A 20540-nucleotide genomic window follows, 5' to 3' on the forward strand; every position below is an offset into this window, starting at 1 on the left:
CTATTCATTCTGTCAGCCCGTCTCTGATTGGCTGAGGGGAAAAAGTGGTGGCTAGGAAAAAGACTGTGATGCTCGCAGAGTGGTTGGAAAGGCCTGACATGGTGGGGGATGGCATGACGTGGGCGAAGTGGCATATGGACACAAGAGAAAGCTCTCCAACCCCTCACAATAAATACACCAAACACACACACACACACACACACACACAAGGATAAGATTTGTGCTATGACACTGGAGAGTAGCCTCAAGCCAGAGAGACACACAGTGTGGTAAAGACACAGATGGGAGGAGCCAGTAAATGCCACAGTTGAAAAGAGGAGATGTGAGCATGTTATTAAGCTTATATTAATCACAAATAATCCAAGATGGTGAATATTAATCAACAGTGCCAAGGAAGTAAGCATCCATGAATAAACTGCCAGGATAAGTGATACAAGAGCTATTTACAGCATGATGCTGGAGAGCAAGGTGTGATTTAGATGTGGAATTTTAAATATTCAGTTTGCTTTAATTCACATGAGGTAATTACACAAGTTTAGTCAGTGGGAAAATAAATCAATTTGAACAGTAATTTTCCTGTAAACTGAAAAAAATTGGGTCATAACATCTTCCGTTTCTGCAGAAGCAAACTTCTTCCCCATTTATTCCCTTGAACTTATCTCTGCATTTTTCATGCTACCCCATAGTATAGAGCATCTGTTTCCTTTGGGGAAGGAGTAGTAGTGCTCGTCCAACCATCAAAATGGCCTCTTCGAAGAGCTAGATAATCTCTAACCTTTAATCCCCAAAGCAAAAAAGACACTCCACCTATGCAGCAGAGCACAAAACACAAAGGTGGGAAAAAGGAGGAATTCTAAATGGGCCCTTAAACATCAGAAGGGACTGGGCCAAAGATTAAACTGGTGGCCTTACCTCCATGATGGGGTTGGAAGCCAAGACTTTCTCTTCTACATTGGCCTCGCTGGCAGAGCCACTGACTGTAGCAAAGTATCTCATAGCATATTTAGCTGATACAGTCTTCCCTGCTCCGGATTCCCCGCTCACAATAATCGACTGGTTCCTCTCATCCCTGCAAGGTTAGACAACATTAACGTTACGGCTATGTCATGGATAACTGCAGTCCATAAAAGGCACATTTGACCTGATGTTTGTTTTAGGTTAGAGCTGATTAAAGGAAACTAATAACAGCAACAACTACTAATTTAATAAAATTCAATAATTACAGGTAGACAAAAGATGTCACAAGCAATCATCATCATTTCACTGCCTGCAGGCAGAAGAGGTGGTAACACACCCAACCCCCTCAATCCACTGCACTCTTTACTCTCTCTGCATCCCGTCATGTTTCCTTTCAACTCTTAGTGTCTGAAAACCCTGTTGTGGTCTTTAACATGAGGTCATGGGAATACATTTAGATGACATGTGACATAATATTTAGCCGATATAATTTATGTGGATTTTGAGGTTCTGTAAACACATGTTCAATTAGAGATGTTGTCTTAGAAGATGATGGTTTCACTGATAGCGCTGAAATCAGAGACAAGTAAACTAACTTATAACAAACACACTGAGATGTCATTTAAAGGGTTCTGGTATTAAAATGCATGTCAACAGCACTGACTGGATCTTTTCAGGCAGTAGGAGTCATTTGTCAATTTACTTATAATACAGAAAAAAAACAAAAACCCATAAAAATTTACGTAAATATTTAGACCCGTCATTTAGTTCGTGATTAAAGCCCATTTGCTCTCGGCAGCTTCAAGTCTTTGTGGGAATGATCCTAAAACCTGGCAAGCTCAACTGGGCTGGATGGAGATCATCAGTGTTCAGTAATGTCATGTCTCTGGAGTTTTCTAAAGCCACTTGTGTTTCGTAGCTGGTAAGTTTTTGTATTAACAAAGCGATGGTTAGTGCACACACACCTGCAGTCTGTTAGTTTGAAACCTCTTCCTTTGTAAATCTATAGAAGCTAAAGTCTTTGAGCACTTTAAATGCTGCAGTAATGTTCTTATATTGTTCTCCAGATCTTTAGATGTGCCTATATATATATATTCTTGTTTTACAAGTAATCTGGATAATTTCCTAAACCTTACATTTGTTTTTACGCTCTGACAAAAACCAGCTGAAAGACCTTGTTTGGACAGGTGTGTGTCTTTCCTCATTGTGTGTAATAAATTCAATTAGGCTCTGGTTAGGCATTTCACTCAAGCTGTCAGAGCAACTTAATGAACGCTTCTTCACTGTGAAGTTTTGCTTGTAGGCTGATGAAAAACATTTATGTATTATAACATGAATGGGACAGAAAAGTGTGGAGAACTTAAGGGGGTCTGAAAACTCTCTGATGGTGGTTTATCATGCAGAAAGCTGCTTGCCAATCTGCCCTCTCTCGTTGCCCTGCAGTGGAGGTTGACAAGATGTACTGGTTGGCTAGTGTCTCTGTCTTTGTGTGGGTGAGTTGAAAGAAAAAAAAAACAAGAAGAGAGAAACAGAGACAGTGAGACCACCATGAGGCTATTTCTGGCTCATCTTTGACCTACAAACCCTGAAGAGAGAGGGGAGGGCTGAGCAACAGGGAGACTTGAACCAAGGCTGCTCAGGTAATACACACACACACAAACCTGGCCATCTGTTTATAAGCTTCCTCTGCCACAGCAAAGATATGTGGGTCCATGTCTCCCATGTTCTGCCCGCTGTAGGCATTGATTATGTCTGTCCCGTAGATGGGCAGTGTCTCATACGGGTTGATGGCTACGAGAACAATTCCTAAGAGACAGAAAAAAATGGAAAAAATTAACTCCCAATCTGAAGCTATACACAGCACAAACTTCCTATTGGTTATGATATTGTTTTAAACTACATCAAAGACAACTACAGCCGGGTGAAGACATGAGTTCACGACTAAAACGTGACACATTTCTATCAGTGAAAGAAAACTCAGCTGATAAGCATAACATACTGTATTTAATATTATGAACCGAAACAATAAACAAGCAACAGAGCTTGATTTGTAGCATAAATATAACTAAGACTATGGAAGGTCACACACCCTAGATTGTGTTTAACTAATAAAGTATGAAATTACCCATTTTCCAACATCATACAGTTGTTAAACATTGATGAATGGGGTTTCTATTCTATTCTACTGTTTAAGCTATAGATATAATGGAAGCTAACAACAACTCCTGCTTATTCATCAATGCTTTGCAAGATCTTCACAGTCTCCCTTTCATCAGCCATAGCAGGTGATGATTCAAAGGGACTTTGATAAAATAAAGTCAGGCATTATTAGAAAGTCAAAGATCCCTCCTACCACAGTAAGTGTAGATTAATTTTGAGTCGATGAAGCGGACTTTGAGGTTGTGCAGCACGGCTGGCTCGTGGAGGTAGCTGAGCGCTGTGAGGTCGTTTTCACCCACCAGGATGTCGGGGTTACGCAGGTAAGGCAGGTTCTTTGTCTTAGGATCAAGTTTGTGCTCAATGTTCTGTGAAAAAGCACGAAAAAGACAAAACAGATGCTATAACCTATAAGATATTATTCTATGCAGAGCAATAATACAACGCTTGGAAACCTTACTTTAAGGAAAAAGGAGGAAGAGCACTGACATGATCTATGGCCACATCTATTTAACAAGGTTCAAAACATATTGAAATGATACCGTGACCCAACAGAACTTGCAAAACCAGCACAGTTTCTGGGCTCAGATTTATTGCTGCTGAATAAGATTTAGGCAGGAGAAATATCTATACCAGGACTAAAACCTCCAGATAGCTTATTCCTAAAGAAATCCTCGCATCAGCCACTCTTTGATTGTGCTGGCCAAGCCCAAAATGGACACTCTTAGCCTGAACATGGTACTTAAATTTGTAGGACTGGTGGAGCTTCTACAAAAAGGCTGCAAAACTATTAAAGACTGTCACGAAAAGATTGAGATTTCCAAGATTTAAATGCAGTTAGGGGCTGCTTCAACGCAGTGATTTCCACTGGCGATTTTTAGCATATTTCACTGAAAGCTGAAAAAGTTTGGAGATATTAAAAAAAACAACCAGGCAAACAGAAGAAAACCTCTGAAAACGTGTCAGTGTATGTGCTTTTAGTTAACTATGATCATATGAATTTTAATTTACTAGAGGTTATGTGGCAAATGGTTTAGTCACCAGCAACTAAGTGCTTCTTTGTGATTGCTAAAAGCAAGAGCTGTATACTGATCGCTGTTTGTATTCTGAACGAACAAATTAAATGTACCATGACACATTTAAAATGCTCCTTGGAGGCATCTTTGCTTGAAAGTCCCATTTGTGTCCTAATGGTAAAACCAATAGCTACTAATGTGGAAGAAGCAAAACAGCGAAAGCAACAAAAACAGGAGAAAACTTGAGACAGAGAGACTGATTTCTTTCTCATCATCACAGGTTGAGAGTCTATTAATCACTCACCGTTCCATCCTCCAGCATGAGCTGGAGAGAGCCGTCGCCATTTTTGTAGTCCTTAATGAGCTCAGCTGACTTCCACACCTCCTCTGCATCAGGGATCCACACCCGAGCAGACTGAGAACAGACAAAACAGAAGAAAGAAGATCGGATCAGATAAAGGTGATGATGAATCTGCTATCTATAAAACCAAAATGTTACTTTCTTAATGTTTTAGATAAATTTTAGTTCTATGTGATAACGCCTTTATCTGGTTCTCTATTAGGACAGTTCAGTTACAGCTGAAGGAGGATGACTGAACAGTTGTCTTGCTTCCTCTCTGCTAACAGTTGAACAGCATGACCTCGGATGAACACTGGGATCTATGTTTTCACAGTCATGAGCACATGGCACGTAATGGTCAGCAAAGTGGTGGGAACCAACTATGAAGTAGCTCATGATGGCTGATAAATGAAGTTGTGAATATTGCATAGTCATAACAGAAATCATTATACACACACAAACTTCACTATCAAACTGCTTCAGACGTGTGACTGGGGTCAATCAGATGATCACAAACGTGGAAAAGCAATGATGAATGCTGCTGCTCACGTGTCTGAGAAATACAGCTGCGCACCGTCTGCAAGATTACTGGAGGTCGTGGGTCGACTGGGCATAATTGAAGCAGTAAAAAAAACACAGTGTGACCTTAAAAATTCAGATGACTGACTGCTGTAAAGTTAGTAGAAACTGCCAGGGCAAAAAGGTTTTTCTTACAGTCATTTGACATTTAACACTGCACGATGGTCTAACATGTCGTTTGTCAAGTAAGCTGATAACTTTTTAAAAACCATCTTTGGAAACAACATAATTGGTATCATGTCTTTAGGCAAAAAGTGATAGCTTCTGTTATTTCTGTCTGCCATTTGGAGCCTTTCTTATATGGTGTAACACTTGCAAAGGCATCCGAACTTCTTTCTTTTTGTTTGTTTTGTACGATACTCAAATCTGGCTTTGCAGTAATTGTACAGGGTTAATTAGGTTAGGGTAATAGTACAGGGTTGTGTGGTCCCGAAGTAAATGGTCAAACAAATTAGTTGTGTAATCTCTCGTTGTGGCAACAGGTGCAAACACTGTCAACAGAGAACACATGTTGGTCAACCGTTCTTGGAGCCGAAATAATTCCAAATAACTGGTGTTGCTTTTCTTTTTGGCACCAAGTCTTTGTGTTCGGTGATTTTCTCTTGTTCGTTGCTCATTTTTCAAGGTTACCAGCGAGTCCATGACTCCATTTACTTCATGTACAAGGGCGTGGTCTGCTTCAGCAAACTAAATAGGAACAAATAAATTGGTGAATCATTGAATGCGGTGTGTGTTAGGTACCCTTACAATTAGATGAGAACACTGTTAAGTTAGTTTGCCTCCTACACTGCAGGACCTTCAATCGGACTATTTACATTTGCTCAAACGAAATATTGTGCAGCTCTAGGATCAACCAACTTAGGATGCAGCAAAACTTAAAAAAAAAAAAAAAATTATTTCAATCCACCAAAGATTTGAACACCCTAACAAACTCTATGGGATTTTTGACTCTTACGCGTTCATCTCCAATACACATGAAGTGAGCTACTACAACAGAAATATCCAGATGACACTTTCTTTATGAGGACTTGTGCAACCGTACCACATGACGATGAGTCTTTCTGCGAGTTCGACAACGATTTCACAGCATCTTTTGCCCTCGTAACATAAACTGCTGATGACAATTTCAGAGGCCAAAGAGAAAGGCATCATTGTAGATGAGCACAAAACTGGTTTATTACATCTGCTGCTCCACTACCGATCATCTGAACCATGACATCATGGTCACACAAACCCTCATCCTTCCTCCCTCATCCTGTTTGGCTCTTACTTATCTAATAAGAGCAGCGGCATGAAATGGGAGCCATAGAAGTGAAATTTATTTTTATTTTCCTGATAATTCCGCTTTGTTTCGTTGAACTGACAACTGCCAACACTATAAACAGGTTATCTACAGGAGTTTAAAGTAGGTATTCTTCCTGAAAAGTCCACCCTACCGACTTCCCAGGCAGTTCTACTACTTTTCCAACTTCAAATAATTTTTTATTCTTCGCGCCTGCAGGGACAATGAAACCAGTAGTGTTTTTTTGTGGTTTAATGTGACAGTTAAGAAGTAATGATCATCTGTATAAGACATTACAAAACTAACAAAAATATATCCCAGGACCTGTTCGGAGAATAGATAAGGGATATAAGACATCACATCTAAAGAGTAGAAATAAACAAGTGTGTGTGAGACAGGTGAAAAGAGTGACTGCTTGATTTTTGTACATTCAACTTTTAATGCAAAACCTATGTATGAATGTAACTGCAATAAAAGGTCAGTAATACCGAAATATATGATGAGGATCAATTATTTGAGTGGTGCCAAAAGAATACTTATATGTACACGTCTGAAGTAACACAGAGGGGAAAATGCATCTGTGTGTCTGTGATGAGATAAAAATCAAACAGCAGCTGGAAATCTGACGCCAGAACCGTGAATCTGACTGACGTCAACAATCACAACTAACATCTGTGAGACCTGGTGTCCCAAAATGACTTTTCTTCATTTCAGATGGATTACACAGAAAATCGTTCATTTTCCAGACAGTATTAAGTAACAGCAACAGGAAGAGTGAATGTGAGTGACACTGATGAGTGAAAGGTACAATTAACCTGTTGCCAGTTGCCAGTACACAAGTTAAAATTTGTATTTCCATTAATAGGTCAAGTGCATGTATGTTTTTTCAAGTAATGAAGGCATTACATCAGATTCGATTAGATCAGATTAAATTAAATACTGTCTAACAGTTTCCTTTAGGAGAAATTAGCTCTGGGCATTCAATTTAACTACAGTTAGCAAAAAATATCTCAATGTCAATTAAAAACAGAAACATACAAATCACAAACATTACACATATACATATTGTATGAGTGCCTGACATTAAGATTTAACAAATAAATAATATGCATAGCCATAACTTGCTCAATGGATTATTTGTGGAGCCCTTTCAAAATCAAACAGATTATTTCATGTCGGTCCAATGAGTCATGGCTATAAAAGGTTTATCCTGTCCATCAAAATGTTTTTCAAACCTTAAAAACATTGTCATGAGAACTCGACACAGAACTTATGTGTAAACGGTTTGAAGAAACATGATTTAAACTATCTTTAAAGTATGTCACAAGAAGCTGAAAGACTAATCTGAATGTAAAATGTAGGATTCAGTTTTAGGTAAACATGGCCTTTGGGTCTGCTTATTCTGTTTCTCCTCTCATTCCACCATTTTGTTAATCATTGCACCTTTTTGGACACTACAGGAGACCGTCCTAGCAGCCAGCCTCCTAGCAACGGAGAAAGAAAAAGAGGAGAGGAGGATGGAGGCTAAAAATAGCAACAGTGCGTTTTGAGCAGCATCACACCGCACAGAGGCACACTTCCTGATCCTGAGAATCATCCTTATATATACACACCACACACACGCAGATGTGCACAAACTGATTTCACACATCAGAAGGTGAAGGGCTGATTATCTTTGGTTAACACTGAATATGTTGCCAGGCAGCTCATCTCTCTGCTGTGCAGAGACATGCGGATCAAATGCAGACAAAAAGACGGCACTCAGCCCAGCTGCAAGGACAATAAATATTTATATCCCAACATATTCCCCTGGGTTCAGAAAAAGGAGAGATGAAGGTTAAAACTTGGCCTCACACACACACAGACATTTACATGTTTGAAGGACATGACCATTCACAACACAAGATGAAGAAGAGGAGCATCTAAAAGCTGGAGAGAAAAATGTGATGATTCAGGTTGCAGTGACTGTCCACCTGAAAGGCAGATGGATGGATGACGGAGTGTTATGGGTGGCAGATGATAATGAAGCAAAGACATCAGGGCATCTGTGACATCAGAAATCACATGACTGAAGAGTCCGTTTTAGGTGCTCTCCACACACACTGAATGGGGCATTCGAAGACGACGTGAGATGACTTTGAATGTGTGCAGATGTCCAGTGGGATAAAAATAGTCTATCATTATTACAATATAGGTAGTGCACAATACATACAAACAATAAAACACTGACTTCCATCATTATTATTATTTAACATAAATTAAGGCACATTTAGTAAAATTTGATGTGGTAAATCTAAGAGTTGCAGATGCAATCACTTTCAATTGTCTCTCCAATCAAAGAACAAACAGTTTCCAACAAATTTCAGCTTAGAAACCGTCACAGAGAATTGGCTGGGGAGTGAACACCCATGCATAAAAGCAACAGGCCATATCTGTACTTTCCTTTCATTCTAAGAAAGGAAGCTGGGAGCCAGTCAAGTGACTTCTCATTTGGTTTAAACTGTAGCAACTATTTGCTACTGAACCTCCAGATAATTGAGCTATTCACATCACACAGACTCAAAAAGAACAAAGATGAGCTATCCTGTCTTTTAAACTCCTTATTCGTCTTCTGGTAACTTGTTAAAAAAAAAGGTTGAGTTTCAGCGTATTGTTTTACCGTTACATCTCATCCATATGTAAAAAAAAACAACAAAAAAAAACAAAAAAAAAACAAAATAAAACAAAAGAACATTTAATTTTAAAAACATAGCCTGGAGAGGTTAATAAGAAAAATTCAGAAATGTTACCTTCACACAGTTTGTGTCATTCATTTCTTTAAGCACACAAACTGAAGTAGACGTCAAAGCTGTTAAAGCTGGCAAGAAATGATGACTGCAAAATACCACTGACACAGTAGCATGACCGATGAATGATATTTTATAAATAAGGTCTTATTTATAATGAAAGTTAAAATAATAATAATAAAAAAAAAAAAAAACAAAACATGACATGACCATTTCATATTATATTTCCCACCTCAGCACATGTAAAAGGAGGTGAAGCCTCGAGAAAGGTGATGTTTCTGGATCTATTTCTGTAATAAAGTTTCTCAGCATGCATTTGTAGATAAAAAAGACAAACTGTGTTCACTAACGATGATCTGCAGACGTCTTTCTGATCAAATGTTCATTGATTTAAATATTCAAATGTGCAGTGTTGCCTCAAGGTTTGATAAAAAGTTAAATATTGGCTTTGCATTGTCCTCGGCGTAAAATATTTCCACCATAATCTTTCAATGTTATTAAGTACTGCAGCTGATGAAGTCACTAAATTGTTCTTCACTTCTTATGCCAAGTCATGCTATGACATGTTGACAGTTAACCTAATTATTTCTAAGATACCATGCATTTTTTTTTGTTGTTTTTTGGCATAGACTTAACCCACAACTTTTTAAAAACAAATGTTAATAAAAAATAATCAAACAATATACTAGAATTTCTTCGTTTCAAAATTTGATGTTTAATCTTCATGTTATTTTAAATAAAAAATACTTTAATCTACTTCATGCAAATGATGACTGTTGTTAATCTAAATATGAAGAAAGACCAGATCCTACCATTTTCTTTTAGCTCTAACTTATCTACACATTTCAGTGAGATATTTTATAACTAAAGAAAAAGTTTGTAAATAAGTTGCCTTGTTGGTTCAGTGTAAGATGAGGGAGCAAACGGCTCATGAGTAGGAAGGTGATTATAAATGATTTATTCCGAACCAGCTTTGTGATGAGCATCAAACACAGGATGGTGGGAAGCGATAAACACCGCTGTGTGAAAACATACTTCTAAACTAAGCTTTACTTCATCATGTGTGTTTAGCCTCACTTCAGTTGCACATCATTTTAATTTTCTGCATGAAGCCTTTTCGTGCATGAAACAAGGTTAGAAAACAGCAAACGGGCTGATGAAGAGACATCATTTCACTATGATGTGTGGACATTAAAACAAGCTCAGTCTGCATGTGTAAATGAATAAAGTCATGGCACTAACCCAGTGTGGGGGGTATGCTAACAGAACATTGGTGGAAGGTGGGATTTGCTTGAATGAGTAAACAATATTCACGTGACTGCTCTCAGGTGGAAATTTAACTCAACATGAATAAAATTGAGAGTGGAAGTATCCCAAGGATCTCAACATCTAGCCCACACTCACAGTACGGAGCAGTTGTCAGAGAGTCGGTTCACAGCAGGGAAATGTCACTCTTGAAGGTACATGCTAATGCTAATCCTGGTTTAATTGAGACAAAGGATCAGTGCCTGATTAAGCTAAGTCATGGTTTAACACCAACTAATCTTATCCCAGTCAACCACACCACAATTTCATTCCATCTATTGTTGCACCTGTTGGCGCAACAGATAAAATGTTCTGCTCACAACATGACAAACAAATTATCCATATATCTAAAAAAAAAAGAAAAAAAAAGAAAGAAGGAAACTATGTGGATGTCTTTTTCTTTAAAAAGATGCTAAATGAAACACTTCCATCCCAAACAGTGTTTCACAAAATCTAAAAAAAAAAAAAAAAAAAAAAAAAACCTTGAAAATTAGTAAATTATATTTGCTTATTTAAATTTTAGAATTATTTTGGCTGTAAAACCACTTCAGATCATTCCTGCTTCTGCAGTGTTAAAATTCATAGCGATCTGAACATTGGCTGTGTGGACAGTATACAAACATGTGTATGTTTGTGAGCTGGATGTGTATGGCTGTGGCAATGGGGCAAGGCATCCGTAAGAAGTGTTTACAAATCTGCTCAAAGTCAACAGCAGATTAGACGGACTTAGCTTGGAGCTTTCGCTCTTGCACCAGGTTACTGTGACTTCTTGGAACCTCCACTGGTTTGTCAATTAGTCGTGAAATATCAAGTTCACCATTTCTCAATTCTGAGGTTTTTGCTTCAGGACAACATAAATAAAACAAAATAAGATCTAGCCCGTCTCACGTCTTTAAATGAGGTAACTACAGCCTCAGATCAGGAATGACACAGAACATATTATATAAGTATTTATTCAACATAAACTAAACCAAAACTTAGATGCAACCTATAAAAAACTAAGCACGTCTTTCCTGCTACCATAAGATTTAAAAAGGTAAGCACATGTCATGATTAAATAGCTTTAGTAATTAGTAATTGTTATCTGTATGTTATCAGCCTTTCGTACTACAGAAATATTTGGGCCCAATCAACTTTACAACATTGCTTCATTTCATTGAGGCTTGCAGGAATTTCTTCATGCACAACTCCAATAAGTTCCCACCACAGCATTTCATTCAGGCTGAGGTCAAGACTTTCACTTTGTCAGTGCTACACCTTGATTTTTGTCTTTTTGAGCCATTTTGTTTGAGATTTGCAGCTGTGCTTGCGATCTGTGTATTATTATATGACCCAGTTTGTGTACTTGCACAAATGTCCACATCTGGGAAGACTGACAACTAATATTTTAACTGTAAAACTTTTTTTTTTTTTTTTATTGTAAACCAGTGGAATCTAAAGTATCCAGAAATGGCCTTATAAAGTTTTCCCAGCTGACTGACTGGGCAGCAGCAGCTGTTTCTCTAAGATCCTTACTGATGTCTTTCCTCCTTAGCACTGCGATAACACACAAATTAATTTTCCCAAACAGCAAACTCCCAAAACTAATATTTTTATATAGATGCTCACATTTGCTGCTGATGAATAATTCAGGTGACTTTGATTAGCAGCATCTGACTGTTACTTATCCTTTTAATGCCTATGGTAGCAGTAAGGTTGGACTTGGTTTGTCACACAATGCTTTAGCATTCTAGCTTTTGCTAAATAAATGCAAACGCAGAGTGATATGTCATGAGTTTTTCTTCATCTGAGGTTATATTTACCTCATTTTAAGGTGGTTCAGATCATTTTTATTGATAAATAATTTTTTTGTTATGATTCCTAAAACCTTACCCTTAACTTTTAATTAAAGCTTCTTAATTTATAAGAATACTGCAATATTTCCATGACTGAGTTGCTCTTTAACAAACAGGTTTGTGTGCAATTTCAGTTTTACAATAACAAAATAATCTTTACCGCCTACAAAAACAAGTATAAATATTCACAACTATCATTTTTAAGAACTGCCTAGAAAATAACTTAAATACAAGACTGAAAGTCAAGTAAAAAAAAGATCACAACTATGTGATCTGTGTACTGCATAACTCTCCAGGTGAAATTCCCTCTGTCTTCTGCTCTGTTGAATCAATAAGTGGCCTAATGAGTACAATAATCCGGTTCTAACTGTACAGTGTTCAAGGAAGAATGAGAGGAATTTAGATAAAAGTGATTCAAGTGGAAAACCTTAATACATTTTACAATGCAAACTGGCAGAGGCAACCATCAAGACAGCTGCACAGGTATGCGAGAACTGTTCTGCCCTCATATTCTCAGTAAAGCCGTCATTGGAGTCCCAGACTGTAGAGGCCTCGTCACATGATGCCACTCATGTGAGAATCTGCTGTTTTTCTGCTCAGCTGGTCAGACACTGCATGACGCCAAGATTCAGACTTCAGTGCTGGTGGAGAGTTTGGCCGATAGGAACCTCAGTTGTCTTATTGGTTTCCCCTAGCCAGACCGCTGACCCAACTATCGAGTCAGAGGTTCAGTCTGCCAGAGATCAGTCTATTACTAACAAGCTGTGACGCTGCAGAACTACTAATCACATTAGTTTGGCCAGTGTTGACTCTTAGAGTAGCACTGTTCACTTCTATATGTTATAAAAAAGGGGGAATGGCATATAAGCACACAGTTAGACAACAGTGTGGGCCTGTACAAACTGAGTCTATCAAATAGGATAAAAACATGGAAACACAATTCAAGCTGTTTCGATCTAACCATGACTTAGACACATTACTTATAAACTATTGTTCAATTGCAGGAACCAAAAACATGCTTCAACACACATTAAGCTTGAGGAAACTCATCTATATAGTTTGAGTACATCCAAATGATAGACACAATGTGGTGGATTATCCGAACTAAGAGAAAAAAATCAACTTTTCCATTTAGCCTACAATGTTGTTGTTTAGCCTGCAAAGCTGCATGCATGCCATTGTGTGCCCGAAAGATGGGAAAAACTACAAACTAGTTCCAGGGATTTAATTTAGCCAGTTTACAACAAAGATGTTGGTTATATTTCAGTACAAGATAAGATCTTATTTGTTGCTATCAGTGGTTATTTATGTCATGCTGATATAACTGTTTTCGAGGGTGTGTCAGGACTCGGGCTCCATATACCACATTACTGAGGTGATGTACCAAAATCCAAGTCCAAAATTAGGCCAGACTATGTACTTGACAGATGACTGCATCTTCAAATAATAAAAAATGCTACATATAACAGTTGCTCCATCAATATCAGAGTACTGTAGTCCATCTTCTTTATATATTTCCAAGAGTTTTTACTCTGCATGCAAACTTAAATGACTGAACACAGGACCACATTCAGAGATACAAGTAAAGCCGGAACTTACTTGAACAAACATGTACTCCAGCTCCCGGTTCATGTTGTCTGCAGAGCCAACCTCTAGCTCATGCTGTGTGTCTGCTGGTTTTCTGGATGCCTCCAGCCACACATGCCACAAGACCGGATGCTAACTGATCGAGCAATGGGCTCCAGAGCAGAACCATCTCATTGTGCTTGCAAACACAAGCAGCGTTCACTGACGTTCCCCACAGCTCCTGCGACACATGACTGGTCATCCTGACTGTCTGTCAACAAACATCCCGGCTTCCTTTATTGATCACATGAGTTGTGAGGCGGAAAAACTCTTGGAGCAAGAACATACTCAGGGAGCACTTATATAGTGGCAGCTGCACAGGAAAATCTGAAACCTTGAATATTAGTCCACCACATAATGGGTTAACGTGAGCTTTGAAGAAGTTTAATATCTTCTCCTATTACAAGTTTCAGATCTGTTAATTCTTTTATTTCACACCGAGTTACAAGAGAGTGGATCCATTAGTTTAAGGATGATAACAAATCTCTATTTCTCAAATTATTATTAGTAATTGGAGCCCTGAAACAATGAGAAAACCCTGCTGGATGTACACAGCAGCGTTGGTTGGTTTGTTTGTTTGTTAGCAACATAACTCAAACAAGTTATGGATGGATTTTGACTACATGTTCAAAAAATCTCTGAAATAGAATAAGGAACGAGTGATTTGATTTTGGGGGTGATCCAGATCACCACCTGGACCCAGGAATATTTTAAAGGATTCTTTACTATGGGGAGATAGGGATAATTTTGCCATTAGAGCTTCTCACTCAAAATGATGTACACTATCATTGGGGGGGGGGGGGTTACAATGGCTTGGCGAAGTCTGCACTCTCAGAGTGCTTCTAGTTCAGCTTGTATCTGCCATGTTGTGTTTTCATACTGCTATCACTACATGCCAGAGTGTATACAACATAAGTGAACAATTACTTTAACTTTAACCACGTTGTCTCTGTAATCTAATGCACATGCTGTCAATTACAAATAATAGGGAAAAAAATCCATTGACATCTGTTTAATGTAAAGTCTGCCACCTGATGCAGCCGAGATGACACCTTCACAAACTGGATGAAGTGTGGCTCCTTGGTTTCATGAATTAAACTTAGATACAAATCACAGTGAGTTTTGTCCAATGACAACTATGTCTTTAATTCTGGAAATACGATAAGTTAAGAAGTATCTGCTGTGAAACTGCAGGCTTTATCTTAGGAAAATCACAACATATTCACACATTTCCTCGGCACAAAAGTACACTCAAATTCTCCAAACTTAAGCCAATATTACTTTTTTTTCCGAGAAAGGCAAACAGCTCACATGGAATAATAAATATCAGTAAGAAACTCCAGCTTTTAATGCTTTTCTCCAGAAATTAGCCATAAGCACAACAAGCTGATAGTTAAAAGCAATAAAGAAGAACAGCATTGTTTTCCTTCCACCATCATCTAGTTTATATTATGTACATTTGTTCTTTCTTTTTAAAAAAAGAAAAAGAATATGGTATATTTGACATTTGTTTACTTCTTAGCTTCCTGAGTGACCTTTTGTGTTTGACTATCACATAGTCGGTGAGACATAATGTCAATGCAATTTCAGTAGAAACTCTCTCCTGTACTGCTGCATATGGGTTGAAAAGGTCAATCATGCTGTGCATCTGGCAGCACCCCAAAAAGTTATGTAATAGCAGGTGCTTTCCCATCAGCTGTTCCTGAGGACTCCGGTCATTGTGTGAGATCACTAACAGGTGGTTTTCTGTGCATCAAGCTTGACAGGTGTTGTCTGCCCAATATGATGGTACTATTGATGCTGGTAAACTGGTACAGATATGTTCCCATGCGACACTGAGGCAGGGGTTTATCTTAACCCTGCTACATCTATTTCAACCAAAAAGCAAAATCACTCTGGAAGTTTAACCTTTTGCAAGATTCTGTTTAACATTTTATGGATGCCACACATGCAACAACAGCGGTGTGCAATTTACAGAGGGAACTGCACGGTATGCAGTTTGCTGTATATACTTCAGCACAGAGATCTGCTGAGTGATGCAAGCCTGAATGTGCTGCAATTACAACGCGGGCCGACCTGTGTGCAAAAGGTATCGTTTTCTTTTTAGTTTAACAGAAATCTTTTACAATGCAGAGAGATACCTTCAAGTATAATTACATATTCCATTTGTGCTTGTGTTGAAACACAAACATCATAAAGAGTGGCAACCCATCACAGCAATGATATGACCTCCCACTACCACCCTACCCTCTTTTCTTTATCCTCAGTTTCTCTACATTATTTCTAGAACTAAATAAATGCAATCGAACAGCATCGTCTCAGTAACCTATTCTCATGTTAATGTTGTCTTAAACCTGCATACCATGCAACAACAGTGCTCATGAGTACAGGGAACTATTAATTAGAGTATATTAATTAGTTGCTCCAGGTTTTGGGTTTCCTCTCTGAGTCATCCTCTACAGAAATGTCTCACTTCAATTTCTGTGAGAATACCTCCCTCCCACAGACTTCTACCACTTGTTAGTGTGGTTTTACCCACTTTCATCGCCTCTTATTTTTTATTTTAATTGGTTTTAAATTCACAGCTTGAGTGGAAGAAACAGACTGTATCACGTCTAAAGACCCTTAGTTCTGACTCACCTCTCTTTGTACTGGTGGGCATGTCAGCTAAGATCCAAACGTACATTAGAGCAGAGCCTGATGTGCATTTGTGTACATGCACATGTTCAAAGAGCAGCTCAGACTCACTCAATAAGCTTCTATAAGGCTGACTTAAACACAAAGAGCAGAGTGTTTTCTAACCCTGTGCTGGAAAAGTAAATCCCATTGAGGGGTCCTGAAATCAGAGAAGTTTGCAACAAACTGTGCCATTTTACAGCAGAAACTAACTTTCCAGTAGTTGAACTGTACAAATACCCAAATATACACCTGCAATTAAAGCTAATCTACAGCTAATAGGTGTGTTTATATTCGGTTTGTGCTTTTTAAAAAAGCACAAGAGTGAATCATTAAGATAAAAAATAATGAAATCAGCAAATATCACAAAAGAATTTGCTATTGATCAACATGGATCATTTGGTTTATTAAAAAAAAAGCAGATTGCAATAGAAACAGGTGATAAGAACATTATGCAGTTGGCTTGTTATTATTACTTGTTGGCTCAGCTAGACCTATATGTGGTTCTCAGTTAGCTTTCAGCTGAAGACCCGAAAATTCAGCTGTGACCACGAGAACTCGTCCACTGACTTTCATTCATGAATCACGTCATTAAAAACGCTGGCAGGTAAGGTCAATCACACGGCTCATCTTGTTACAGAGCAATGTTCTGCTGGAGAAACCTGTATATAAATATAATTTCATCAGGGGGAAGAGATTTTAATCTGCAGAGACCCCACACCGCAACCTATAGGGACCAAAAGATCTAAGCCAATCCTGTGATTGGTCAGAGCTTTTTTGGTGACATAATGACTGACCCCATGTAAGGGAATTGGTATAGGGTCAAGGGGCTACTTCTCAATGAGCAACAGAATATATGACCCTGTCATTTTCACTCTTCATCTGCTTCCCCGAACCCTCAATCACTCAGGCTCTAATTCCCACAATCCAAGAATCTGTTTTGATGTTGAGTTGCAGTTAGCCACACAGACATCTTCAGACTGCTTGCATTGCTCAAAAACCTGAAGATCATAAGATGTAGTAAATGCAAACAGTAGAACAAGTAGAAATATGCCATGCTGAGACAGCATGTTCTCTATAAAATATTCTTGTTTTCACTAATACTTAACATTACTGTCCTTTGTCCACAGAGATCAGAACAGCACCTTGGGAGCTGATAAAGACTCGGTTATTTAATCAGTGTCCACTCACTGACAAAGAGTTCAGATGTGTGTCATCTTTGACCACTTGCCACATCTTGTCTAAATCACTTAAGACAAAAGAGACTGAGATCCAGTAAAAGTGTTTCCTGTGTTTAATAGAAACTAAATGGAGACTTAAAAAATTGTCCTTAAAAGCAATCGTCACATTTTCTTTCCACGACAACCATTATACACACTAAACACACCAGCTGTCAAAGTAGGGGGATGGGTGACTCATCTACCCCCCCTCTCACACACACACACACACCCACCACTTTCTTCATCTCTGCCTCACATTTGTGTCTCACAGCAGCAGCACATGACCTTGTAAGCTGCCTGTGTAACAGGCCTCCTCAGCACTAGTGTCAAGTTCTCAAGCATGAGCATTTGGCTCCGCACAGCCACGCAGAGGCTTCGGGGCCTCTTCTAGTCTAAACAACCCTGATGCTAAAGAGAAAGGATGCTAAACCTTCTGGATGCAGGGTGCAACGCAGCATCGGCGGTACCCAGCCTACTAGGCTCCACTCCTATCCAAAACAAAGGGCTCACACCACTGAGACAAGGGACGATAACAAAAAGCGTACCGACCCTAACGTAAACGTCCACACGCTTTAAAAAGATATATATATATGATTATTAGTTAAAATAATAAAATAGAGCCTCCATGATGGCTGGCACCGCCTTTGCATCATCCCAACTCCTTAGCTTCCAGCTGGGGGCGAGGTAAAATATGACGGCATGGGAAAAGATTAAACGTAATTTTGGAGACCAAATAAGATGTCAAACGTCAAAAGGCAAAAGACTATTAGTATCAAATGCGTTTTTCCTCGTTTATCTATATGAAGAGGACGACTGTGAGTAGAAAGACGAAGCGAGTCTCTGATGCAGCTGTATGTTTTTTTTTTTTTTTTTTGCAGCCAATCTATTTAAACTGAAACATTGCGACACCCTTCAACACTCAAATACTAGTTTCATGTGATTTTATAAATATTTTCATTCATTTTAAGCCGCTGTTAACCAACCTATCCTTACAAACACATCGGGAAAAATATCACTGTCAGTTTGTTTGCGGAGAAAATAAACTGAAAATACGAAGACATTTAGCAAAATAGCTGAAGCCCCCTTGGATAATGTTTTTTTTAGCCCACAAGCTAGCAAGCAGCTGTATGTGGCTACATATAAATTTACACTTGTTTTACCTTTGTGTACAGCTCCGAGGCTGCCATGTCGCTCACTCGCTATGTCCTTCCTCCAATCTGTGCTAAAACTCCGGCAGGTCTTCGCACTAAACGGGACTCAGCGTGTGTTTTCATGAAGCGGAGAAAAATCTTTGTTGTCCGGTGACTCAAGAAGATGTGTCTCTTATCGCCAATATAACCACAAACGCTTGAGGCTGCTGAGGTGTCGGCGTCTCACTTTGCATTCTGGGTATGGTGATATATGACATGATTCAGCCCAAACACAGAGGACTGTTGCCGCGTGGAAAACTGCGCCACCTGATGGTCAAGATTTGGAAACGCACAGTTCCAACATCAGTCTAGTAATATCTACCTTATTTTCAAGACATTCTGCTGCACTATAAATTAAATGTCGAGTTAAATATAGAATAATTCAAATGAATTTCTTAATGTTTCTTAGATGTCTACCTCCAGAACAACAGTAATAGGAATCAGACCATTTTAAAAAGTTGAGAAAATGATTAAATTGATTACATTAAAAAAAAATTTGGGGTCCTGTTTGAGTTATTGGAGACCACAGTCTTATGCATCACAAAAAAAGTCTTTGACAACTGGAAGACCAAAAATAATCTGTATATTCATCAGTTTAGGAATCTCTTATTAGACCACATCAGTACTGAGACAATGTCTGGCCCCTCAAAGAATCAGTTAGGTCTGGTCGTCCCAGCAAGTTTACTCCGAGAGCAAACCATGAGATGCTAAAAGAGGTCTCCAAAAACCCTAAAATATCATCACGAGACCTACAGCAGACTGGCTACTGTTGATGTGAAAGTGCATGCCTCTATAATCAGAAAGAGACTGCACAAGTTTAATTTGCATGGGAGGTGTTCAAGCAGGAAACCTTTGCTCTCTCAGAGAAACACCAAAGCCAGACTTAGGTTTGCCAAAGAGAATGTAAACAAAGAATAATGTTCTTTGGACAGACAAGTCCAAAAGTGAATTATTTGGACACCACAACAGAGGACATGTTTGGCGTAAACAAAATACAGCATTTCAGAAAAAGAGCTTCATACCAACGGTGAAGCATGGCGGTGGAAGTGTCATGGTTTGGGGCTGCTTTGCTGCTGTAGGACTCAGAAAGCTCACAATCATGGAATCCACCATAAATTCGTCTGTGTATAAGAGGGTACTTGAGGAATATGAGAGACCATCGATAAGAAAATTAAAGCTGAGGCGGAACTGAACCCTGCAAACTTTTTTCAGACCCATGTCAGAGACTAGTTGATGGCCACAACAAGCATTTCACTGTAGTTATTTCTAGCCACGGAGGTCACAGTAGCTATTAGAGGTAGGATGTCCTGACTTTTTTCTCAGTTAGAATATACATTTTTGTATTATAATTACATTTGACAGAAAATCTCTAAAAGTCTTTTCTTCAGTTGCAATTGTTAAGTTGTTTTATTTCATCTCTCAGTATTGTTAAAACTGAGATTAAATATCCACATGTCCAAAATTGCTGAAAAAATGCACAGGATTTCATAGGGTGTCTTAATTTTTTCTCGACTGTTTATGTCTCCACCCTTTTTGAACATGGTGATTCATTGATGACAACTGTGACCCCA

General features: G+C 38.6%; 1 protein-coding gene across 4 annotated transcripts in view; it reads right to left on the bottom strand.

Annotated features, from left to right (window-relative positions):
* myo5aa (myosin VAa) overlaps positions 1-19159 on the bottom strand; it is a 50971-nt gene extending 31812 nt beyond the window's left edge. For all 4 annotated transcript variants that reach the window (XM_041985358.1, XM_041985330.1, XM_041985349.1 and 1 more), the window contains exons 1-5: positions 18940-19159; positions 4435-4545; positions 3311-3482; positions 2619-2763; positions 913-1069 (exon numbers count right to left, since the gene is read on the bottom strand). In XM_041985358.1, the coding sequence (XP_041841292.1) occupies positions 913-1069; positions 2619-2763; positions 3311-3482; positions 4435-4545; positions 18940-18966 (612 nt within the window). In that variant the 5' untranslated portion in view covers positions 18967-19159. The remainder of the gene's footprint in view (positions 1-912; positions 1070-2618; positions 2764-3310; positions 3483-4434; positions 4546-18939) is intronic.
* Between the last annotated feature and the right edge of the window lie 1381 nt (positions 19160-20540).

This window comes from Melanotaenia boesemani, chromosome 1, assembly GCF_017639745.1.
Source record: "Melanotaenia boesemani isolate fMelBoe1 chromosome 1, fMelBoe1.pri, whole genome shotgun sequence".
In the NCBI taxonomy this organism is placed as follows: domain Eukaryota; kingdom Metazoa; phylum Chordata; class Actinopteri; order Atheriniformes; family Melanotaeniidae; genus Melanotaenia; species Melanotaenia boesemani.